The sequence below is a fragment of the Nyctereutes procyonoides genome, unplaced genomic scaffold (assembly GCF_905146905.1).
Source record: "Nyctereutes procyonoides isolate TBG_1078 unplaced genomic scaffold, NYPRO_anot_genome, whole genome shotgun sequence".
NCBI classification, from domain to species: Eukaryota; Metazoa; Chordata; class Mammalia; order Carnivora; family Canidae; genus Nyctereutes; species Nyctereutes procyonoides.
This window is the reverse complement of record NW_026575146.1, coordinates 78,018,926-78,044,775: the sequence shown is the minus strand read 5'-3', so window position 1 is coordinate 78,044,775 and position 25,850 is coordinate 78,018,926. Positions and strand designations below refer to the sequence as shown.

Genomic DNA, 25,850 nt, shown 5'->3' with positions numbered 1-25,850 from the left:
ATTCTGTAGGTCTTTCACCTCCTTGGTTAAATTTATTCCTAGGTATTTTATTCCTTTTGATGCAATTGTAAATGGGATTATTATTTTCTTAATTTCCCTTGCTGGTATTATTATTCTTTAGAAATGCACAGATTTCTTTCTTTCTTTTTTTTTTGCAACAGATTTCTATATATTAATTTTATATCCTGTAGCTAACATTTATTGTTTGTCTATTGTCTTCTAAGCATTTTACCCATGCATTAACTCATTGACTTTTTTTTAAGATTTTTATTTATTCATGAGAGACACACAGATTGAGAGAGAGGCAGAGACACAGGCAGAGGGAGAAGCAGGCTCCATGCAGGGAGCCTGATGTGGGACTCGATCTGGGGTCCCCAGGATCACACCCCGGGCTCCAGGCAGTGCTAAACCGCTGCACACTGGAGCTGCCCACTCATTGACTTCTGACAATAGTCCTGTGAAGTAACTTGCCTGAAGTCTCAGAGTAGGTACCTTAATAGCAGGACCTCCAAAGCAGGTAGTCCGGCTCCAGAATATGTGCTCCTAAATAACGTGATCTCTGGTAAGTCATCCAAAGCATATGCAGGAACTCTGCTGCTTCACATCTACATGCTTTTGTACCATTTGTTTGCCCTTTTGCCTATAATACTTTTTTCTTAAAGACTCTGGTCAAGGGGAAGACTCTCCTTTTTTTTTTTAAATAATAAATTTATTTTTTATTGGTGTTCAATTTGCCAACATAAAGAATAACACCCAGTGTTCATCCCATCAAGTTCCCCCCTCAGTGCCCGCCACCCAGTCACCCCCACACCCCGCCATCCTCCCCTTCCACCACCCCTAGTTCGTTTCCCAGAGTTAGGAGTCTTCCATGTTCTGTCTCCCTTTCTGATATTTCCTACCCATTTCTTCTTCCTTACCCTCTATTCCCTTTCACTATTATTTATATTCCCCAAATGAATGAGACCATATAATGTTTGTCCTTCTCCGATTGACTTATTTCACTCAGCATAACACCCTCCAGTTCCATCCACGGGAAGACTCTCCTTTAACATCTTCTCTGACTTCTCTTGCCTATCCTAGGGGCAGTCACTGTCCTTGGAGCTTGACTAGCACTTTATCAAATTTTGTAAACTACATAGTAGTGTATTTGTCAGAAGATCTGATTCCTTGTGTGTTCTAAGCTTCTGGAGAGCAGGGACTTTTTTTTTTTCTGGAAAATCTCAAACAGTTATAAAAGTAAAGCTAATAATAAAATGATTCTACATGCACTCATCACGCAGCTTCAGCAATTATTTTGTGGCCGGTATTGTTTCATATATTCCCCTTCTCAAACCTGGATTATTTTTTTTAAATCTTATTTATTTATTTATTTATTTGAGAGAGAGAGAGAGAGAGAGAGAGAGAGAACTGTGGGAGAATGAGAGGAAGAAGCAGACTCCCTGCTGAGCAGAGAGCCCAACGTGGGGCTTGATCCTAGGACTCCAAGACTGTGACCCAAGCCAAAGGCAGACACTTCACTGGTTAAGCCACTCAGGCACTTCAAACCTGGATTATTTTGAAGTAAATTTCAGAATCAGATAATTTCCTTTTTTTTTTTTAAGATTTTATTTATTTATTCATGAGCAACACAGAAAGAGAGGCAGAGACATAAGCAGAGGGAGAAGCAGGTTTCGTGAGGGAAGCCTGATGCGGAACTTGATCCCAGGACCCTGGGATCATGCCCTGAGCCGAAGGCAGGCGCTCAACCACTGAGCCAACCAGACGCCCAAGACATCAAATAATTTAAGATTCCAATTGTATTACTTAAATACAAGGTATCTTTACAAAAAATATAACAATACCATCATCGCACTAAAAATATTTCTCAATATTATAAAACATTAACTGCTTTAATGTCTTCAGTTATCTCATGATTTTCCCCCTCCCTTCCCTTCTCTTTCTTTCCCACCTTTTTGTTCCTTTATTTCTTTCTTTGCCTTTATTTCATTCTCCCCCCCCCTTTTTTTCAAAAATCAGAGTTGTTTGAATAAAAATTCAAGGGCTTTATTTATTTATTTAAAAAATATTTATTTATTTATTTGACAGAGAGAGAGTGAGCACAAGCAGGGGGAGCTGCAAAGGGAGAGGGAGAAGCAGGCTCCCTGCTGAGCAGTGGGCCTGATGCAGCTCATGACCTGAGTGAAGGCAGAGGCTTAACCGATTGAGCCACCCCGGCACTCCTTAATGGCTTTATTTTTTTAATCTTCATGTTCTCATCAGCACCTGGCTTAGTGCTTGACCTATAGACATCCTCAGTAAATGTTTAGTAAATGACTCATTAGAAATCTCTAAAATGGCCTAGTTGAATGAGTGTAGCCTTACTGTCATATTTGCTTGGTTTCTTGGGATGGTTTTTGGTTTCTGGTACTTTAGTTAGGGATTAACTTAGGTGCTGGCTACTGTCAGTGCTTGTGAACATTACTAAAGTTTTGATGACAGTGAGGGTGTCTGTGACTTAGATATTTACATGCTAGAAGGAAATAGGCCAGGTTTTCTTGTCTCTGTTTTTTGTCCTTAGTCTCTTGTTATTTCATTTTGAGTTTGGACTGACTACATTTGGCTTTTTTGTTCTTTCTTTAAAACAAGGACCCTGGAGGAGCTCCTTGAGAGCATGAACAGAGTTCACATTGTTGGTGGTAGATTTTGTACCTGATGGATTGAATTGGATGCTCCTTCACTTTATTTTTAAGAATTGAGATAAAATTGAAATACACTGAAATGCATATAGATCTGGGGTGCCTGGGTGACTTAGTTGGCTAGCTGTCTGTTGTCTTCTGCTCAGGTTGTGATCCTGGGGTCCTGGGATCCAGCTCTGAACCAAGCTCCATGCTCTGCAGGGTGTCTACTTTTCCCTCTGCTCCCCTCCCCCACTTGTGTTTGTGCTCTTTCTCTCTCAAATAAATATTTTTTTAAAGGGAATGCATACAGATCTTAAGTGTACCAAAGTGTACCATTTGATTTTTAGTAAATGTATACATCCATGTAATCATCACCTGAATAGAGATGTCGAAAATGGCCCACAAAGCTCCCTTGTACACCTTTGCAGTCCATTCCACCCCCTATGGTGAATCCTAACATCATTAATAATAATAATAATTATTATTATTATTGTTTTTAAAGATTTTATTTATATCTTCATGAGAGACACACACACACACACAGAGAGAGAGAGAGAGAGAGAGGCAGAGACACAGGCAGAGGGAAGAAGCAGGCCCCATGCAGGGAACCTGACGTGAGACTCGATCCCAGGTCTCCAGGATCACGCCCTGGGCTGAAAGCGGCACTAAACCGCTGAACCACCCGGGCTGCCCAACATCATTAATTATTATTGCCGATTCTTGAGCTTCATTTAAATGGCATCATATGGATGTGCTCCTTCAGGTCTAGCTTCTTCATAGCATAATGTCCAAAACATCATCTCCAAAAGATTCATGTATCTCATTTTAGCAGTAGTTTGTGCCCATTTTATTCCTGATTAGTATTCCCTTGTATGGATATACCATAGTCTGTTTGCCCATTCACATACTGATGGATATTTGTGGTTTCCATTTCTTGGCAATTGTGAATAATGCTGTTGGAAACACTCATGTATAACTCTTTGTGTGGATATCTATTTTCATTTCTCTTAGGTAGATACCCAGAAGTGGGATTGCTGGACTATATAAGTATATTTAACTTTATAAGAAAATGCCAGACTCTTTTCCAGAGTGATTGTGTCATTTTATATTTCCACCAACAATATGAAGACTATTAGCTGTTTCCCATCCTCACATTAGGTGGTATCAGCAGTCTCTCAAAGTTTAGCTACTTGCCAATCATTTTATTCTGAATACTTCTCTGTGCCTTGCAGAATAGAATATTCATTTTATGCTCATCACTTGGAGTATTCTCCCAACTCCTCAGTTTTTCAGCTTACTTATGTTTTATGTTTTAGGTCAGTATTTCCCAACACAGGATATATGTGAGAATCACCTGGGAGTCTTTCCAAATAGCCCAGGTCTCATTGCAGACACATTGTACCAGCTGCATTCTCAGGGATTGTTCATGGGCTCAATATGTATGTTGGAAAAGTTCCCTAGGTAATTCCAATTTATATTCCTAGCTAAAAATCACTGCTTTGAGGCTCAAGGCCTACTTGTGATAACAGAGCTTCTTCATCCTGCTTATACATGAACAGGATCTAGGGAGCTTTCAACACTCACCAGAGCCAGGGTTCCAGCCCAAACCAATAAAGTTCTCTAGGGGTGGGGCCCAAGTGTCAATTTTTAAAAAATTTCCCCATCATTCTAATGTGCAGCCACATTTCCCATTGGATTTCTTAGTCTTTTCTTGTGGCATTTATTCCTTTCTATCTTTATATTATGATAGTTCTTCATGTCTTATCTCTTATCTTAGGCATTATGTTCCTAGCCTTTCTCATTTCTGTGTCTTTCATGGAGTCTGACATTCACCCTTGTAGCACAGTAGGTGCTCAACAAGCATTTCACGAACATATGAATTGGTCATCAGAAAAAGATCGCAGTCACAGGTAGGTTGTATCCTGAGTCTCAGGGTCCCCGTCCTCCCTGGCGTTGGAGTTGTGATGTCCAGTGTGGGGTAACTCCTGTGAGATTACAGAGAGAACCTTGCCCTGTTTGGTATTTGTGTTCAGGCATATCACTGGGACTAAGGATTATATGTGTATATGGGGTAGAGGAGCAGGGTCGGGTAAGGAGACAGATTTAATTAGAATGGAGGAGTTATATTAGAGTTGTGATAAAGAAAGTAAGAAGTATTAGTAAAGAGGGGGAAATTTAAGCTTACCTAATGGCCAGAGTAGGCCAGTACAGATTCTTGAGCAGAGAGTGAACCAATTTTTTGGAGGGTAGTGAGGCAAGAGTAAGCAAGGAAGATTGCAGTAGAGAGACCAGAGACAAGGAGTCAGGTTGTACTTCCAAAATAGTTGAGGGCCTGGGTTATTTAGGGTCATGGGAATGAACAGAACAATGTATGAGAGGTATTAAAGAACCATCAGGTTTTGTGATGTGTCAAATCCCAGAAACCAAAGAGCAACATGGAGGAAACAGTGGTATTGTGGAAAGAGATGAATGAACTGCTGGGTGAGCCTGTGGGGTCAGGGTGGGAGGCAATATAAATGAGGAGGAATTTCAGAAGGTGTTTGGATGTGAGCTCAGGAGTTCTGGGAAGTAGTAAGGCTAGAGATACAGATGTAGGAGCCATCTGTAGAGAGGTCATTGAAGCTGTGGAAGACAGTGGTGCAGGAAGTATTCAGTCCAGGTGTCACTACTAAATCTGATGTGGGGTGCAATGCATAGGTCAATGGGTGGAAGGAAGAGAACGTCCAAGAAGGAAAAGTTGTCCATGGTTTTAGATGTTGTAAAAGTGAACAACGTGAGGATGGTGAAAATATCTTTGAATTGGGCCGAGGATGGATACTGACTTCATGCTGCATCTGGGAGTCTCAAGCACAGAGGCAGCACTGCAGAGATGCCAGGAGAAACCAGGTGATGAGGATGGGGGCACTCAGCACACATGTTTCTATGGCTTGGAAATGAAGGAAATGAGAGAATAGGCTAATACTTAGTAGGATTAATAAATGAAGGTATTCAACTTAGAAGAGATCTAACCCCCCACGAGGGCAGGAAAAAAAAAAACTGGGGACAAGGAAGAGATAGAAGGTGCTAGAGAGGGGAGGGGTCTGTGTTACTGGACCTGTGGAGGCTCTGTGAGCCAGAGCTGTGCTGCTGCGTCTGATTCACGGGAGCCACCTGTGCAGGAAGTGTCCTTTGTCTATAATAAAGAGGCCCAGAGATCTTTTACTCATGAAATCCTCTTCTGTCCCAGAAGAAAATAGTCATTTTCTTCCAAGTAGGTTGAAACTACGGCCTGTTGTTTCTAGATAGACTCACTTTGTTAACAGGCATGCAAATGACTTTTACTTTCTTTCTTTTTCTTTCTTTCTTTCTTTTCTTCTTTCTTTCTTTCTTTCTTTCTTTCTTTCTTTCTTTCTCTTTCTTTCTTTCTCTTTCTTTCTTTCTTTCTTTCTTTCTTTCTTTCTTTCTTTCTTTCTTTCTTTTTTAAAGATTTCATTTATTTATTCATGAGAAATGCACAGAGAGAGGCAGAGACACAGGCAGAGGGAGAAGCCGGCTCCATGTAGGAAGCCTGATGTAGGACCTTATCCTGGGTCTCCAGGATCATGCCTTGGGCTGAAGGCGGCGCTAAACTGCTGAGCCATCTGGGCTGCCCTTCAACTAACTTTCTGATCACTGGGTTAAATATCTGTAGACTTAGGCTTACTGTGACTTCCAGTTCAGCCAGTTCTCTTTCTTCTGCCTGTAAAGAAGATATTGTCTAAAGTAGTACCAACCGGGGGCACCTGGGTGGCTCAGTGGTTGAGCATCTGTCTTTGGCTCATGTCATGATCCTAGGGTCCTGGAATGGAGTCCCACATCAGGCTCCCCATGGGGAGTCTGCTTCTCCCTCTGCCAATGTCTCTGCCTCTCTCTCTCTGTGTCTCTCATGAATAAATAAAATCTTTAAATAAAGTAAAATAAAATAAAGTAACACCAACCATGAGGCAGTATATTCATGTCCACTTTAGAATTTTTATTATAAATATGGAGCAAATTTTACAAATAATTCAGAAATGGCCCTAGCTAGGCAAAATTAAATAACACAGAATAGCATGGATGAGAGGAAGTATATATTACTGTGTCAGGGTTACAAAACCCTGGAAAGAGGTACCTGAGTACAGAAAATCCCCAACTCACCCTCTTTGAGGGGCTCTTAGACACAGCATGACATCAAATAATCAATATAGAATAAAACTCTTCTCAGCAGCCCCAAAGAATTTCTGTCTATGTAGAACGAGGCTAGGTGGGAAGTACATTGCCTCTCCTCCTCCTCTCCTACTCTTCCTTTCTATTCTGCACACTGGGGCTCATAGACCCCCATGGGAGAAAACATTTCAGAGTTGGTTCAAGAAGCCTCCAGCCCAGTTATTACCCTCCCCTGTTCCCTCACAGCTGTGGTTCCCTGAGAGCACCAGCACCAGGGTAGCTTTCTGGAGTGTAAGCAGTGTTAACAGGGGTGTGAGTGTGTTCCCCTCAGGGCACCCCCATTTCTCAAGGACGAATCGCACCTTAGCAGAGGCCAGGTCTCCTGAGAAAGTGAGTGGGGCAGACACCATACACAGTAGAGACATGGAAAGGGGTGGTGGTTGAAGACTGGCCTGAGATGCTGGGAAACTGATTTGGACCCATTTCTAGCTACAAAAGAGGACAACTGCTGTTGCTGCTTCTTCATTTGGAACTCCTGGCCTAGGGGGCTAGAGGGATTTCTGGGGCTTCTTTTACCTAAGGCAGTCAGACTGGCTTACATAGCTACATAAAAAGAGCCCCTTTCACATAAACAAGCAGCTGCAGAACTAAAATGGCAGACTATCTCAGGGGGAAAAAAAGCCAATACATCAAGTTGTGCATTCTTAAAAATTATTTAAATAATCTCTGAAGGGACTGACTCCTTTCCCAAATTCTCTGCTGATTGTCGCTACTAAGAGCTGACTGCTTCCTGAAGCAGTAAGCCATCCTTCTGTGGGCATTTTCTTGAATAAAATCCCATAACGTTATGAAACATACGGTCATTTTTTTGCACTTTATATTAGGAATCACCTGTGGGCCTCCATGAATAATTTTCTGAATTGCTTCTAGTGGGTTCTCTGAAAACAGGCTTGCCAAATGGCTTAGGTGGCTTTCTAGTTAAGCAGCAAGGTGTTTAGGTCCTGGTAGACAACTCTGACAGTGGACAAAGGTGTAGAATTTCCCAGTTCGGCATCCTCATTCAGCATATTTGTTTTCCTGTGCATGGTGGGATTCACACTGGACTTTGGAGAGATAGAAGCTTTTACTTTTACTTCTTCTCTCTCTTCTTTTCTGGCACATGCATTTCAGTGGATCAGGAACTGACTCTGAAGGTTATGGCAAATTCAAGTTAGACTCCAATAGGATAGGATGGGGGCAGGAAGGAATGACTGTGCTCTGAGTAGGTAAGGTTAAAACAAGAAAAGGAGGAGGGGTAGAGGTTGTGGCACATCTCAAGGTCTGCTTTGCCAAATTTCAATGACAAGGAAGGTTGGGTTCCCTAGGAATCCCAGATGTATCTTTCCATCTATTGACATTGAAGGGAAGGGCTGTGACTAGACATCCTGGAGGTGCCTCCTTAGGGAGGGAAGTGGGGAAATAGGCTTCTTCCCCTTTTCTCTGAGGGTAAAGGGATCTCCTAGTGATAGGAACGAGAAGCTTGGAAAGAGTAGCACAGCCAGCAGGATAGGTTACATTACTTCTTTTGTACTTCGGAATACACCGTTTCTGTGGCTGCTGGGGATGGGGAGGCTGAAGTTGATTTCTTTGGTTCCTGGACATTGAAGTTCAGGGAAGAATATGCAACTTCTTCAATCTGAAAGGTATGAGCCGTGTGGTTAGTTAAATCAGAGTCATAGGACAGACCCTAACCTGTGTGCTCTGATTCAGCACCATATCCTATCACCACTTGGAAACTTTTAGCTTTGGAGAAAGGCTTTTATTAGCCATGATTACTCTGTTTGCTAACATCCTGTTGAATGATCATTAGAAGAGATAGATTATAGTATTTATTCATACTGGAGTACAATGATACAGCAATGAGGATGGAGAATCTACAAATGCATAAAAGGACATGGATGAACCTCACAAAACAATTTTGAATGAAAGAAGCTAGATATACACAAGGATGTACTGTGTATTTCATTATGTAAGAACGTAAACAGACAAGTAACCTAGTGCAATGGAAGTCAGGATAGTGGTTACTCTTTGGAAGGAGGTAACTGGAGGGTTTTTTTGGGGGGTGGGGATGACATGTTTTCTTGACCTGGATGCCTTTTGTCTGTTCAACTCATGAAAATTTATACATTCTTAAAATATATTTATGTTTTAAGTACTTTTTGGTATATATGTATATTCTACTGAAAGACTGAGAAAAATTTGGTAAAATTATCATAAAGTAAAGGAATCAAGACCTCAGAACTATTAGAAGGACATCATCATTTGTTGGTAAGAGCAGGGTCAGTGAAGGTGGAGAAAGGAGAATGATCTGGTGCCTTATGCTGGGCATTGTGCTGGGTGCTTTCCATTTGTTGTCTCATTTAATTCCTTCAACTTCTCTTACTTGGCAGCATGTCCATTTCACAAAGATGACAAAGCCATGGCTCAAAGAGCTTAAATTACTTGTCGAACATCACAGAGCTATTGAGAGTCACAGCCAGGATTTAAACCCAGGATGGTGTTAATTCCAAAGTCCACATTCTTGCAATGAGGTAGACTGAGGCAGTCATTAACCAGTACTCCTTTGTTTGTTGCTGCACTGAGAAATTTTGACCCAAACTTGATCCCATGTTTGTATCTTCAAGAATAACCCATTCTACACAGAAATATTTCCATGAGAAAATGAGCCATTGAAACTGGCTATGCTTACCTTGTTAGACAAATTGTCAGACTGGTCCTGACCTGGTGAAACAAAAGAAGAGTTATACCAATCCATGAAAAGGCAAAGCTCATTTATGGCCTTAAAATAGGGACTAGGGGGTGAGAGTGGGGGTGGGGAGGTGGGTCCTAAGCTGTTGTGATTTCTAGCTGAAGGAGATGGCAGTTAGTGGGAGGATGGATAAAGAAGTGGCCTATGAATGCTTGAGGAATTCACTTTCCACAGAGTCTGTGGTCCAGACCCTGGGCATTGGTACCAGAGGAGGCCTCAGTCCACTTCTGACAATTTCTTCTAGTCCACAAGGCTTTGATTTTTGCCCAGATATATTTCTCAGCAACAGGCTTCAGTGGCAAGGATGGACATTTAGGCCCACAGTACCCAGAGCACCACAAGACAGGGAAAGTCTCACCAAAGGAGAATGCCCACATCCATCACAGAGGCAGGAGGGAGGAAGTATGGGTGAGGAAATGGCTCCTGGAAACAGGTCCATCTTGCTCAGGCCTGCCTGGCCCAGGTGGAATGAACGTCTCTCTGAGGGGCATCTTTTGTGGCTAGAAAGGCATGAGGACCCTATGGCAACCTAAGGTTGGAAAATGGAGATCCCCCTCCAAAAATTCAGAAGGTAGGAAGTAGCTTGGGAATCCAGGATTCCCTGCTAGGGCAGGACACATGGTGGAACACACCAAGTCTCACTGGGTGAGTGGCTTTACTTACTGTGATTGGAGGCTGAGGGTTTGTGCTCTGTGACATCACGCAGGTCACTTGCCCTAAATAAATATCAGACACTGTGACTGCTATTCCCAAGCACAGGATCTTTTGTTCCTTGAATTAGGAAGGACATTGTCAGCAGGCAATTCCTTGGGGCTCCTCAGTGTTCACTTATACGTTGTTGGTACTACCTTTCCTCTTAGGGCCTCCTTCTTCAGTCTACTCATGATCTCCTCTAGGCTTTACTCCTTTCCTGTTTGCTGGGTGTTCACATTTGGGTCCATTGTTTATCAGTTGCATCTGAGCCTACTTGTACCCTGACACCTTTCCCCTTTATAGGCAGATGCTGATTTTTGTCTCACTTTACTTATTTGCCCAAGAGGCTTTGGTTGTTTTTGCCTTTTCTTAGGTTCTCTTCCTGTCTTATCCCTCCCTCCTACTCCTGTCAAAAGAGCAAGCGACTCACTTTCTCCTGCTCTTCCTCTCATTTCCTCATTTGTTTCCTTCTGGGAACTTGGATTCACTGACTTGAGACAGAAACGTAATGAGATCTGCCCCTCTAAACCAGATGGAGACGGGAATAACCATGTCTGAGAGAGTGAGCTCCAGACAGCATGAAGAAGAGATCCACAGGAATTAGTGCTGAGAAGCAGGAGTTTAGAAAGAAAGAGGAGCAGATCCAGGTGCAGAGACAGGGCAAAGTCTCCTTCCCTCTCCCAAGCATGGCAGTTAGTCTTGGAGAAAGTGGAACAGGAGGAAAGGTGATCATACCCGCCAGTTTTTCTGAAATACAGTAAGTACACCAGGGCTGCTATCACAGCAACCCCAGCCACAACTCCAATCACGATGCCGGCAATAGCCCCAGGTGGAAGGCCAGAACTTTGTTCTGTGGAATCATCTGTCATGGAAAGCAGAGAGAAAAATGAATGAAGGTGACATTATTTTATGGTGGGAGTCTCCTGGAGGACATCTCTGAACATGTAATAGTCTCTACTTGTTCCTTCAAGGAATACATTTTCTATGGGAAATTTGCTGTGAAGTGATTAGTTGACTTCATCCTTCAGTTTTTCTCTCTCAGTTTTTAGGCTGTTGATCAGATTTGCCTCAATACCATGTTGGTCTTTCTGCACTCAGATATTTTTGAAGGCCTTGGATATGTGAGAAGGGCTGACTGCCATTTTTCTATAACTTCCCACCTTTTCATGGTTACATGTTTTTCTGTGTGCCAGGCACAGCAGCCATGAATATGTGCCTCTCGTCTTCTGTGGTGAGGATTTAAGTGATGGAAGGCCCCTGGATAGTGCATTCTGAATTCACCATCTCCTTTGTACAGAGACCACATGCCCACAGACTCCCAGCAAGGATATGAAATAACCCCAACTCTCTGAGAAACTGTTTCCTCTGATGGGTGACTTGAGCCCGAGGACCCCTTGCAAACACCCTCATAGAACTGCACTTCCATCTAAAACTTCTTTCTGTCACATCTATACCATGGTCTGAGGAACCGCCCAGGCTCCTCCCACTCCTGTCCTACTTTCCCTCACAGGCACTTTTCCCAATAAATAAATAAAGATTTTTCTCAATAAATATAAATAAATAAGTAATTCCACTTTGATTGCATCTCAGGGGATAAAAACTAACATACTAGGCTTGAAACTTTGCATTCTATTCCCTTCTTTCCTTTCTCATGTTCAGTCAATAACTATGTCCCAGTGGCTTTTTGTGTAATGCCTTCCACACCTGTATATAATACTGTTTCCATCTGTTTCTTTTTTATTTCTGTTGCTTTCACCAGCTAACTGAAGCCTGATGTATTAATATTAATGTTAGCTACTGTTATGGGGTATTTAATACGTACTAAGCTCTGGGGTAAATACTTCACATATATCTCATTCGATTCATATAATAACCCTTTCAGATAGACATTATTTCCATTTTACAGATGAAAACAATTAGAGTAGTGAACAATTTACCCCAAGTCATATGGCCAGTAAAAGGTGGATCTGAGATTTGACTCTAGTAATACCCAACTTCATAGAAGCTAATGATAATAATAGTAATAATAGCAGCTAACACTTATGGAACATTTCGTTTCCTCTGTGTGTAGCATTTTGCTAAGAGTTTTTAATTGATTATTACATTAAATCTTTAAAATGGTATCATGAAGCAGGTACTCTTATTACAGTTTTCAGTTGAGGAATTTGAGGCTCAGAGAAGTTAAGAATCTTGTGCAAGAAATCTGTAATTGTAGGGCGCTTGGGTGGCTCAGTTGGTTAAGTATCTACCTTCAGCTCAGGTCATGATCCCAGGGTGCTGGGATCGAGTCCCACATCTGGCTCCTTGCTCCTGAAGGAGTCTGTTTCCCTCTGCCTCTCCTCACACTGCTCATGCTCTCCCTCACTCATTCTCTCTCTCAAATAAATAAATAAATAAATCTTTAAAAAAAAATCTGTGATTGTAAACACCTTAAAAAAGATCTCAGATCAATAACCTAACTTTGTAATGAACTAGAAAAAGAAAAGCAAACTAAACCCAAACCTAACAGAAGGAAGAGAATAATACAGTGAGGATAAATAAAATAGTGAGTAGAAAAACAATAGAGAAAATCTTATGAAACCAAAAATTGACTCTTAAAAAAAGATGAATAAAATTGACAAACCTTTAACTTAAAAGATTAAAATTACTAAAATCAGAATTGAAAGTGGGAGAAATCACTATCAATTTTACAGAAATAATAAATATTAAAAATAATAAATACTATAAAAGTACTATGAATAATTGTAGGCCAACAAATTGGATAACTAGAATGAAATTGATAACAAATTCCTAGAAACATAAAACCAACCAAGATGGAACCATGAAGAAATAGAAAACATTAAGAAACCTGTAACTAGTAAGGAGATTGAATCAATAAAAACATTCAACAGAAGTCAACATCCTTTCATAATAAAACCCCTCAAAGTAAGAATAGAAGGAAACTGCCTCAATATAACGGCCATAGATGAAAAACCTACAGCCAACATCTTAATGTTAAAAGACCCAGTTTTTCCTCTAAGATCAGGAACAAGATAGAGATGTCTGTTTTTAACACTTTTATCCAGAATAGCATTGGAAGCCCTAGCCAGAGCAATAATTAGGCAAGAAAAAGAAATGAAAGGCATCCAAATTAGAAAGAAGGAAAATGATCTTTGTTCACAGATGACATAAACTTACACATAGAAAACACTAAAGATTCCACCCCCTCAAAAAATCCCTATAATAACTAATACATTCAGCAAAGTAGAAAAATACTAACTCGACATGCAAAATCAGTTGGAATTCTATACACTAACAATGAATAGTCCAAAAAGGAAATTAAGAAAATTCTATTTACCACAGCATTGAAAAGAATAATATACTTAGGAACTAATTTAACTGAGGAGGTAAAAGACTTAGATGCTGAAAACTACAAAGGAATTGCTGAAAAAAATTAAAGACCTAAATAAATGGAAAGACATTCCATGTTCATGGGCTGGAAGACTTAATATTGTTAAGATGATGGTATTACCCAAAGTGATCTGCAGATGCAGTGCAATCTTGGTCAAAATCCCAATGACATTTTTGGGGGCAGAAATAGAGTAATCTATCCTCAAATTCATATGGAATGTCAAGGGACCCCAAATATCCAAAGCAATCTTAAGAAACAACAAAGGTGGAGGACTCTTATTTCCTGATTTCAAAATTTACTACAAAGCTACTATAATCAAAACAGTGTGGTACTAGCATAAGACAAACAAATAGACCAATGAAATAGAATAGAGATCCCAGAAACAACCTTTACATTTACATACATGGTCATACCATTTTTGACAGGGGTGCCAAGACCATTCATAATGGAGAAAAGTCAGTCTTTTTAGCAAATGGATGTTGGGAAAACTGGATGTTTCTGAAAACTGAATCCTTATTTAACACCATAGATAAAAAATTAACTCAATGTGGATCAGAGACCTACATGTAAGAGTTAGAACTATAAGAACTCATAGAAGAAAACACAGGATGAAGCTTCATGACTTTGGGTTTCGCGACGACTTCTTGGCTATGAATCTAAAAGCAGAGGCAACAAAAGATAAATTGGGCTTCAGTTAAAATGAAAAGCTTTTGTATATCAAAGAGTACTATCAACGAAGTGAAAATACAACCCACAGAGAGGGGGAAATATTTACAAATCATATATCCCATAAGGGGTTAATATCCATAATAGAGAACTAAAACTCAACAACAAAAAACCTAATCAAAAATAGGCAGAGGACTTGAACAGACATTTTTCCAAAGAAGACATTCAGATGGCCAACAGGCACATGAAAAGATGCTCAACATCACTCACCATCAGGGAAATGCAAATAAAAACCCAATGAGATATCACCTCATGCCCATTAGGATGGCTCTTATTAAAACAAAACAAAACAAAACAGAAAACAAGTCTTAGTGAGGATGTGGAGAAGCTGGAAGTTCTTTGCATTTGCTGGTGGCAGTACAAAATGGTGCAATTGCTGTAGAAATGGTACAGCGGAACATCAAAAAATTGAACAAAGAATTACCATTTGATGCAACATCTCCACTTCTGGGTCTCTGCCACCAAAGGACTGAAAGTAGATGTTTCAATAGATATTTGTACACCCATGTTTCTAGCAGCATTATTTACAACAGCCAAAAGGTGGAAAAACCCAAAAGTTCATAGACAGATAAATGATAAACAAAATGTGATACATACACACAAGGGAATAATCAGCCTTAAAAGAAATGAGATTCTGATGCATACTACAACATGGATGAACCCTGAAGATCTTATGCTAAGTGAACAAATCCAGACACACACACAAAACAAATATTATTAGGATTCCACTTATACAAGAATAGAGAATAGTCACAGTCATATGAGACAGCAAATAGGTTGCTGGTTACTGGGCTTAGGGGCAGGAGTGTTTATGGATGGTGGTGATGGTTGCGCAAAAATACTAATATACTAATACCATTGAACTGTATACCTAAAGTGGTTAAAATGATAAAACTTATATATATTTTACCACACAAAAAAATGGTATCTGAGGAAAAAAGGAATCTTGTGGAAGGTCATACAGTAAATGCCAGACCTAATTAAGAAACTAAGTGTATTTGATTCAGAGACTTAGGTCTTCACCACACTCCCATTCTGTTTACTGAAATGGTCACTTGATTCTATTCTGCTCTTCTGCCCTCTGGGACTTCTATCCATTTTGCACACCACTGGTAATCTTCCCAGGAAGATGTAACATGGGGCAAGGTGTCATTTACCTTCCACATCCAGCCTGACAGGGTCACTTTTGCGGAAACTGACTGGGTTGGAGACCTCACACTCGTATTTCCCGGCATCCTCCTTCCTGACAGGGTCTATGGTGAGGGTGCTGTTGTCCTGGGACAGCTTCATCCTATCCGTGAGCGTTAGAATCTGGCCATTGAAGAACCACTGGATAGAGACCCCGGTGTTATTTGAGGAGCAGGTCAGGACAACAGAGTCATCTTTTGTGACTGTGGTGTTGCTGGCAGTGAGAAGGGGTTGGGACACTGGCTCTGTGGAGAAACAGAGGAGGTGACAGAATGAGAGTGGGGCCTGGGGCCACACTCCCTCTTTTGAGATCTGGGCCTCTCGGAGGGCCCCAGGGAGCTCTGTCAAGGTGCCCCTGAGGATGGCCCTGCTGTCTGCAGAAGGATGAGTGTCTTTGTTCAGGTGACAATCTAGAAGGGGAGGGCTGTCCCTCCCCCTTTGGCCCTCCCTCATGCATCTTCTCCACCTGGACATCTCTGTAGTATCAGCACCAGGAACCTCTTCTAAATCTATAGCATCCACATCATCAGAGGGAATTTTATACCCAGTGGTTTTTGTGGGACCCTTTCCTAGAGCTTTACATAGAAAGGGAAAGCATTTCTCTTTTCTTTTCTCTTTTGTGAAATAATTTATTAGAAAATGAGAATGGCCAAGCCAGTCTTTGTGGCTTTAGACTGGAGAAGTCCCAATCTAAAGGGTTTCTCAATCTGAGTAAGACTTTTACTTCCTGCCTGTGGATTGACTATTACAAGGAGGAAATCTTTAGAGTAGTGGTCACAGTTTTCACAGAAGGCTGGTACTCTTAGTTGTGGGTATAAATATGTACTTCTTTGCCATGAAGGGACGTCATGAGGGCATCTACCTATTTTGTAGTTGGGCACCATTATGCAGTGTTTTCCTCAGTGGTGGATCACATGTGCTGGGGTCACACAGTGTTAGAGAACTGGGAGACTGCAGAGCCAGGACACAATCAGGGGGTTTGAGTTAGGGCTCACTCTTTCCCATTTCCCAGTGGCTTCACCACAAGGAGGCTCTGGTACAACTGGTGGGATAGTTTGGCCAGATTGAAGACAGGCTTTTCCTGGACCTTCTCCGTATGTTTCTGTCCCACCACAGATGACAGCAGAACAGTCAGTCATAGGACGAGCCAGGAGCAAAAGGACCTTCTTTCTCCCTGAGTCCCTCCACCACATGGGGCTTCCTGGGGCTGACAGACCCTCTCCCCACATTCCAGGCTGGACCCACAGGGCCATGAATCAGAGAGCAAGGGGAGGAGGTGCAGACATGTAATGGAAGAGTTGAGGGACAGTTTTGGGATTTGCTTGTGGCATCAAAATGGGAAAGAACTTCTAGACTCTATTCTGAAAGGCAGACAGACCTTCACCACAGTGCTCAGTGCAGATGCTCCAGGGATGCACTTACCAGAGACTGTGATAGTCTTGACTGTGGTCTTATTGAGGCGGGTGGCATTGTTATAGACGACGCAGGTATAGGATCCACTATTATTCGCAGTGATGTTGGGGATAAAGAGCTCCTGTGTGGATGGCTGGGGCCTCCCATTGATAAGCCAAGAATACTGTGCAGGTGGGTTAGAGGCTGTGCGGCAGGAGAGACTGAGGTTTGCCCCTAGACGGTAATAGGAGTCTGGGGGGGAAATGGTGGGTGTGTCCGGGCCATCTGGAGCAAACAGAATAAAGCCACAGGTGATGTAATCCCAGGGAAGGGGAAGCTCCTGACTGTATAAGGGCCACAGTGTCCCTCTGGGTCCCAACCTTGTTTTAAAAAGTCCCAACCAGGGTGCCTGGGTGGCTCAGTCGGTTAAGCATCTGCCTTTGGCTCAGGTCATGATCCCAGGGTTTTGAGATCAAGCCCCGTGTGGTGCTCCCTGCTCAACAGGGAGTCTGCTTCTCCTTCTACCCTTCCCCACTGCTCAAGTAGTCTCTCTCTCTCAAATAAATAAAATTAAAAAAAAATAACAAAATGATAAAATGTCCCAACCAGAAGCCCCCTGTGTTCACTGAGCCTGGATCTGAGACATGAAGCTGTTTCCCCTCCCAGGCTGCTGACCCTCTCAGGAAGGAGCAGCTCATCCCCTCCTAGTCTTGTTTAGGCTGAGCCTGCCCAAGTTTGCAGGACAAGAAGCCATGGCCAGGCTGGGTGTCCAGCTGTGGGTCATGGACATGGACCCCAGAAGGAGGGATGTGGCTTGGCCTCTGGCTGTGTGGACTTGAGCTGGCAGCCTGGGCCAGGTAGGAACGGAAATTACTCACAGAGAACATTCAGGGTGAATGGGTCACTACGATCAGCACTCACTGGGTTCCGAGTTTCACACTCATAGGATCCTGTGTCATTCCTTGTGACACCATGTACAGTGAGAGTCCTGTTGTCCAGGGACAGCTCCAGCCTGGGACTGTCCGTGAGGCTCTTACTGTTTACTGACCACAGGCAGCTTGTGCTCTGAGTCTGAGATTCACACGTTAACACTACAGAATCCACATCCTCCACGGGGTTGGAGTTGTTGCTTGTGATGCTGGGTTTATGTAACTCCGCTGTGCAGACAACAGAGAGAACATTGCCCTGTGTGGTATCTGTGATTCCTTGGCAGACATCTTTAATCAGAGTTGGCATCTCTCACCTCTCAGCCAACCTGAATCCTTCAAAGAATAAGGCAGGTATGTATCTTAAGACAAATGTGAGAGGATCTGAGTGCTCAGAGAACACAGGCCCCTACTCTGTATCCGAGAGCAAGCATGGGCTTTCTAGGGTCAAATTGGCATCAGGGTTTGGTTGTAGAAGACACAGAACAGATCTCTCCTGGTTCTTCCCTGACCAACTGACCATCAGACCAACTTGAAAGTGCAGGTGCTGAGGCCTTTTTTCCGGTACGGACCTACACCAGTCTACCTACAGCACTCAGGCTTCAGGCCTCGAAGTAGGGCATCTGCCAGGTGTTCCATGGTGAGTGACATGAGACAATGACTCCGCACAGGGTGGAGCAGAGTCAAGGGTAGAAATGATCCAGAAATGAGTGAGGGGGACAGGCAGGGCAGGGCTGGCTTTGGCAGAGAACTATGTGCTCTGCCCTCAGTTTTTAAAGTTTCTTTTCCCACTGCAGAGGCCAGTGAGGACCATGCTGGTCTCTCCGGAAATACAAATGGATGTTTTCAAATGCAGAAGGGGTGACTGGTAGTGGGGTGTCTGGGTGGCTCATTAGGTTATGTGTTGGCCTTTGGCTCAGGTCATGATCCCAGGGTCCTGGGAAGGAGTCCTACATTAGGCTCCCTGCTCAGTGGGCAGTCTGCTTCTCCTACTACTCCTTCCCCTTGCTCCTGTTCTGTTTTTCTCCCACTCTCTCTCTAAATAAATAAATAAATATAATCTTTTTTTAAAAAGGAAGGGGTGACTTGTGGGAGGAGGCTGGGTCAGGTTGGGTGTATCTGGCCCTTGTGGGTCATTTGTAAATACAGTTGTAAGATAGAAATTTGAGAAATTAAATAGTGTACATATGTGAAAATCAGCATGAATACCCGAGAAGCCTAAGACCAGTTTCTGGAGGAGTATCTCTCTAGAGAGCACTATATGCTGTAGACCAAGTTCTGCAGTCCAACCAGGATCACATTATGATCGAAGGAAGGTGTTATAGTGGGTTTGAAATTAGTAGCTCCCTGGGTAGAGAAAAACACAGGAGTTCTGTTAAGAAAGAGATTTAATTGGGGGAAAGTCTGAGGTGCCTCAGTTATTATATAAAGGGAGGAATGATACCAAATTAGTAGAAATGCGTTATGTTAGCAAATTTAGGAAAGAAAGTCCCTGTCAACAATTTCTATAGACAGTCAGGACAACTGGGACATGCAACCGAGTGCTTGCATGTAGCTTTCTTTTGACCTCAGGAAACACAAGTTTGATCAAATGCATCCAAATTGGGCAGCATCTAGGTGAAAGGACAGTGACTGGTGGATCTCACCAAGTGAGAGGATCCACTCTATGGTAAAGGTGGCCTTAGGAGCACCTGTGTGTGTGTGTGTGTGTGTGTGTGTGTGTGTGTAATATAGGCAGTGAAGCAGCAAGAAGGTATAGGGTGTGGCCAGTCCCATGGTGGGAAGGCAGGGGAACTACTGGTAAGGAAGAATTTTACCTGGATAATGTTATGAGTCAGGAGTAAAAGGCAGGAAATGACCCATGAGCTTTTGGGGATTGAGGATCTGCAGAAGTCTGCGTTAGACTCCCTGGATGAGTCACATAGAGAGTAGATCGAGGGATCACATGTCCCTGTCAGGTGTGTTCCACTTGTTAGCGTCACGGAGGGAAAGAGCCCTGGATGAGGGCACAGTGAAAGCTCATTTCCTGGTGACCTGGGCAAGCTGGCTCCTCACAGAACCTGGCAGACGCTGCTGCTCTGATTTCTGTGTCCTCCAGGCAATAGCCTGGGAGGGTGGGCCTGGTCACAGAACTTAGCAGAAGAATCAGGGAAGGCTTAAGGGTAGAGGGAGCTGTGCAGAGCAGGACTAGTCCCAGCTGAAGATGGAGGAGGAGGAGAAGGAGGAAGATGAAGGTCATGGAAGGAACAGGGAGCCAGAAATGTCCCAGGCTGTGAGTGGGGGGGGGGGGTTACAAGTGACTTCAAAGACTCCAGGCATGAGAGCTAACAGCTGACCGAGGGGCAGGGCCAGGGCAGCCCTGCAAATCCTCCCATGGCCGAGCAACACCACAGGCATCAGGAGACTCTTCTCTGGGAGTGGCCTCAGGGGCTGGTGGTCAGAGGGACAGAACATGGCTCTCAGCCCTTGGATGGACAGGGAACAGGTGTGGCTAGGACCTCCTAGGACTCTGCATCCAGGGTTCAGACTCTGAAGAGATTGGGAATCATTCATTCATTCCTTTCCTCCTTCATGAAAGAGCAATTGAGATTTTGGGCCCTGTGCAGGTTCAGGGTTCATGGTCAGGAGGAGAGGGCGGAGTCCTTTCCCTTACACGCCATGGGGATCACACCAACACATCGGGAAACAGTGAGTCCAGGTCCAGTGCAGGAGCTGTGGATCGGCCACTGAGGGGAGGCCTGGGCATTCCCGCACTGACTCTGATCATTGTTGAAGGTAATTTAGTTCTTGAGTAAAACCATGAATTAACTCTCCATTTGCTCTCACTTCCCAGACCAGAAAACCTGACTTGAGCTGTGGATCCCTAAGAAGAAAGGTCTGATCCACCAGCTGGTCTCAGGGTCCAAAGATGCCTAATAAGGCCTCCTGAGTGGAGGAGGAGATGGGGCAGCGGCTGCAGACAGACCCTGTGGGATTGTGATCTGCCTGCTGCTCTGGTCTGTGTGACTCTGATTCAGTGTCTGCATCGCCCTCTGCCTCCATTTCCCCTCAATCAAAATCAAGTAATGGCTTTTGATTAGCTGTGTTCTCTGTCATTAACCTGAAATCTTTCACAATTACCTGACCTAAGGCTGGCTATAGAGGAGCTGCCCAAATAAACATCTGTTATTTGCCTCCATAAGACACGGCTCCCTGGGCTGGATCCTAAGTGCAGGAGTTACTACCAGGAGCATCTTCTTTCCTCTTCCTCTCTGGGGTGCTGACCTTCCTCTAGGGTCTCCTGTCCTCCAGGGCGCTCAGACAGTGTCTCAGGAGCCTTGCCTATCACTGCTTTCCGCCCCACTTCTCAGGTAAGGGACCAGGCTCTGCCCCTCCCCAGATGCTGAGCCCTGGCGGGTGACCCGCTCAGGAACCTCAGGACTCAGGCACCAGGAGATCATTGCTCCCAATCAGTCTTGCCAGGAAGCCAAAACCCAAGCCTAGCACAGACTCCCCTAGCTTGGTCACAGGAGTCAGAAGTCCTAAAACGGGTCTAGGCAGGAGTTTTCTGGCCTGAGCTTCTCTTGAGGATCCCAGGGGACCCCTCAGGCCTGGCGCTAACTGAGCCCCACTGAGTCTTTCTCAGAGTCATGATAACAGACAGGGAGGAGCTCCAGGGGCTGGACTGAATCTGTTTCCCTTTGCTGAGTTACACCTGTCAGGCTTGTTCTCTTTGCAGGGAATGTCTGCTGGGTTGGAATCCAGGAGTCAAATTCTGATCTTTGGAAATGTGTCTCCACTGTGTGTCCTGCACTAAATGCTTGAACCACTACAGGGACATAAAGCAGAGAGGCATGGAGGCCCAGTGCAGGCCTGTGAATCCTGTGTGTGTGAGGTAGAATCCCCCCACCCGACACCAGCGGTGAGAGGAATTACTCACGGAATACTCGGAGCTGTCCACGTGCTAGTGCAATTTCAAATTTTCTGTTTATGATTTGTAGGATGTAGGATCCAGTGTCGTTCAGGTTGATGTTCTGGAACAGCAGGGATCCATTGGGGTATATAGTCTCTCTGCCGCTGTATGCAGGCCCCGGGGTAGTGATGTTGGTTTCTATTACATATAATAGAATTTGATGGGCAGGCAATACAGTTTCCCCTTTGAACCAGGTAAGGCTTGCTGTATCCCCAGGCAGATTGAGGACCCGCAGAAGAGCGTCCTTCCCTTCAGCAGCATCGAGAGGCACGGACTCCACAGTGACTTGGGCAGTGGTGAGCGGGTTCCAGAAGGCTAAAAGTGAGACTAGGAGGGAAGAGAGGGGACGGATCAGTGTTTTGACCTGTGTGTTGGGATGGAGAGCTGTGGCCCTGGACATGGAGCAGGTTCTAATCCCCCAGCTTCTTGGTGTGGGTGTGTGAACATGCACACATACCTGGGTGTCTGTGTAGGTCTTCTCCTGGTCAAAGTCAGTGGAATGATTATGCTAATTTCGGGCCTCTGAAGGTAATTTCCTCTGTTTTGAACGCTCTCCCTCAGATGTCTGTGGCTCTCTCTCTGACTGCCCTCAGATACCTGCTCACACTCAGGGGTCCTTGGGAGAAGCCTGTCCTGACCACCTCCTATGACCACCCTCTGTCTTCTCGTCCTGACCTTTCCCTGCTCTGTTCCCTTCAGGGGGCTTGTCCTTACCTGACATGACATTCTAGATGTCTCTGCGGGTCTGTCTTCCTCCCAGAGAAGTGAGCTCAGGGAGCAGGGACTGGTCTGCTCTGTGCTGTACCCCGGGGTGGCCCGGCTGCAAATACCCAGGGCTGAGCGTCCCCAGGGCCCTCCGAGTCTGGCGCTTATCGGTCAGGACCCCAGGGTTGTGGCACGGGCAGGGTTTGGGGTCCCTGGTGTGGTTGCCGTCAGGTTGCAAAACTGAGTCCCCGGCGAGGAGGCCCTTGGGACCCAGCCCCTCACTCCCCACTTGCAGATCCCGAGGCCGTCCCGCCGCTGAGCCGGCTCCCCCGCCCTGCCCGCCGCCCGGTCCCCTGCGGAGCCCCGTCCCATCCCCCCCCCCCCCCGAGGCCCCAGGCCGCCGCTCCCCCGTCCTCCCGCCCCTCCCAGGGGATCGGCCCCCTCACCTGCCAGCAGGAGCTCCTGCCAGGGGCCGCGCCCTGCTCGGGGAGAGGCCGAGGGGGGCTCCATGGTGCCCGCTGCCCGCTCCGTCCGGCCCGGGTGAGAGCAGCTGCCGCCGCGCAGACGCTCGGGCCCCGCGGTCCCGCCCGACAGCTCCGCGTCCTTCCCCCTCCGCGCGGGGCCGCCTCTGGGGGCGGGGCCGGGTCACGTGGGCCGGGCGGGGGCTCGCCGGCCCCCCCCTCCCGACGGAGGTCCCGGGTTCCCTTCCTCTGTCCCCGTGGGGGTCCCCGCAGCTGCTGAGGCCTCCCCGTCTCCAGCTGGGATGTCCCGGCAGACGCGAGCGCGCGCACGGGGCCTGCTTGGCACGAGCACGAGCCCGGGGCGTCGGGTCCGGGGCGCGCCCCGCAGCTCGGGGGCGAGGTGCAGGGTCCGCGCCCCCACAGCCCTCCCTCCTCGCCCTGGGGCTTCCCCCTGCAGAGCGGGAGCCCGGGGCCGCCTCCAGAGCGCCTGTCCCGGGACGTCACCCCCACCGGGCCTGGGGATCACCTGGGGAACGTCATCAAGAGTGCGGAGGCCCAGGTGACCCCTGGACAGGCTGCTTTAGCAGATGCGCAGCCAGGCTGAGACCCCGGGACGTGGCGCCGGGGCCGCCTCTGCTCTGCGCCCACTCAGGGAGGGTCCGCAGATCCTGTGGAAAAGCAGATCTGACTCCGCAGGTGTGATGTGGACCCCGGAGCCTGCATCTAACCAGCTCCCAGGGGACGCGGATCCTCCTGGCCCCGGGGAGCAGGCTTTGAAGAGCCGGGCTGAGGGGGACCCGGTCCCCTGAGAGGGTGACCCTTGTCCTGGCCTTGAGTCTGTGGGCACCACAACACAGCCCAGGGTCCCCAGATCCAGGGGATCGGTTCCCTTTGTAACAGAGAAGCCCAGCCGGGCACGGGTCTCCCCAGTGATCTCACCTGCTCTGGGGAGGATGGACTTCCTCCTGGCAGCAAGGTCAGAGAGAGGACTCGGGGTGAGAAAGTGGCAGACTGGGTGATGACTCGTGAGGGATAGTGCCCATCCCTGGGTGTCAGCAGCCTGGCTCCTGGTTCCAGGGACAGAGACCCTGGACCAGGTGTCTGAGTAGCTCAGTTCCCAGGTGTGAAGAAGACTTCCTGCATGTCCTGGGAAGAGATAATGATGGGGTAGATTGGGTCACTTGAGGGTCCCTGTAGGACGGTTTGGGAAGGTTTTGGGGAGACCCTCCCTCTCAGGAGGTGGCTGAACTGTGGCCCACAGACTGTCCACTTGCTCCTGGGTGTCCTGGGTCGCTCAGGAGCACATGTCATCTGCCTGGGGAACCCTCCTGTGTTCACCCTGGTTCTCTGGTGGGTGGAGCCAGGCAAGCAATAGGGAGGTACATAGGGACTGGTGACAAATTGGATGCTCTTAGGGCCCTAGACAGAGCAGGCACGCGAGAGGGACCTGAGGGTCTGTTGGAGAAAGGGATGGAAATCAGGCTCCTCTTACACCTCCTTAGCCAAGTCAGCTTTAGGGTTTGGTTTCCTGGACGTTGTCTGCATGTTCCTATGTCGTCCCCTGGAGGCACTGCCGGGGACTGCATCCGGGATGCTGACCAGGCTCCAAAGGATGTGAGTGGCCCTGAGCCCTGGGCAGAGGTGAGGACTGGTTAGCCTGGGTCCTGGTCCCTGTGGGTCCTAGACTGCCTGAGTCCATCTCAGGGCAAGGTGAGCCCCTGGAGAGGACGGCCATTCTCCAGAAGAGTCCTGATCATGTGTCAGGAGAATTATCCACTCAAGGATGTGCTTCACAGGAGGATCTATTAGTCCTGAAGATTTCAACGAAAGAGCTAGGAGGCGTCTCTTGAGACTTTGGAGAAACCACAGCTGCCTGGGAGGCTGGACACTACAATGCCCTGTCTCCCCATCACAGCTCAGGTGATGGAGGGACTGCCTCCAAGTTGTCTGTGTTCCTGTCTGTCCTCCTGTCTAGGCCTCCCCGCACAGGAATCAGGAACTGGAGCAGCTCCACCCAGAGACTCAGCTGACGGATCCCAGGGCTGCCTCTGGAGAGGGGAGGAGACCCTCAGCCCCTGAAAACAAAGGCAGAATCCGGATTCTCCTGTGTCACCTGCGTGGGAACATCCCCTGCTCCCCAGGACTCCTTGGCCTCTGAGAAATCTTTAGGGAGACATAGCAGGTGTCCCCACAGACCAGAGGCCCTCAGGATGAGGAGTTGCCCCTGACATCTTTTGAGGTCAGGGTAGGGCTCTGACCTCCCCTGGTGGTAAGCCCACCTGGGGTGTGATCTAGAATTTGTGCCAGGTCAGATCTCTGAGAGAAGAGAATAGAGACACAGGCTGCCCACCCAGGCCCTCCGGGGAGAGTAGTCATTCACAAGATGGAGATGGGAGGGAATGTCAATGTTCTGGAATGAATAGATGTCTGGCCTGTAACTACAGGAGGCCCCTGTCCTCCCTCCTGAATCTAGGAGTGGGTAGAAGCCCCACAGCCTCGAACAGACTATCTTGGGCACCTGCTCGCCTCCCCTCATCTTGATTCCAGTGCCCTGTGTCTATAGGGAACAGACTCTGAGCCCAGTTATTGCCTGGGGGGGGGCATGCTTCCATTGTGTGGTTTCCCTCTTGCATTTAAAGAGTATTTATGGGGTAACTGTGACGTGTCTGGCTGTGGGCTGAGTCCAGGGAACTGCACAGACAACAGGACAGAATTGGGCCCTGGACTCCTGGGGTTTATTCTGTAACAGGACCACAGGCACTTAGGAGTCAATTATAGTTGAGAGAAGGGCCAGGAAGAGAAAGAGT

At 46.2% G+C, this 25,850-nt stretch overlaps 1 protein-coding gene across 4 annotated transcripts; it reads right to left on the bottom strand.

Annotated features, from left to right (window-relative positions):
- Positions 1–6,633: 6,633 nt before the first annotated feature.
- Positions 6,634–23,187, bottom strand: CEACAM1 (CEA cell adhesion molecule 1). Of its 4 annotated transcripts, XM_055311974.1 has the most exons (10): positions 23,029–23,187; positions 21,845–22,204; positions 17,878–18,156; positions 17,030–17,284; positions 15,577–15,852; positions 11,038–11,164; positions 10,273–10,325; positions 9,550–9,581; positions 8,381–8,496; positions 6,634–8,008 (listed from the first exon to the last, which is right to left on the bottom strand). In XM_055311974.1, the coding sequence occupies exons 1-10, from the start codon at positions 23,090–23,092 to the stop codon at positions 7,996–7,998; spliced, it is 1,575 nt and encodes a 524-aa protein (XP_055167949.1). In that variant the 5' UTR covers positions 23,093–23,187; the 3' UTR covers positions 6,634–7,995. The 4 variants fall into 4 exon arrangements, 3 of the variants coding, with proteins under 3 accessions (XP_055167949.1, XP_055167950.1, XP_055167951.1); XM_055311975.1 differs by lacking the exons at positions 6,634–8,008; positions 10,273–10,325 and having other exon boundaries at positions 8,361–8,496; XR_008662627.1 differs by lacking the exon at positions 6,634–8,008 and having other exon boundaries at positions 8,385–8,496; positions 9,550–11,164.
- Between the last annotated feature and the right edge of the window lie 2,663 nt (positions 23,188–25,850).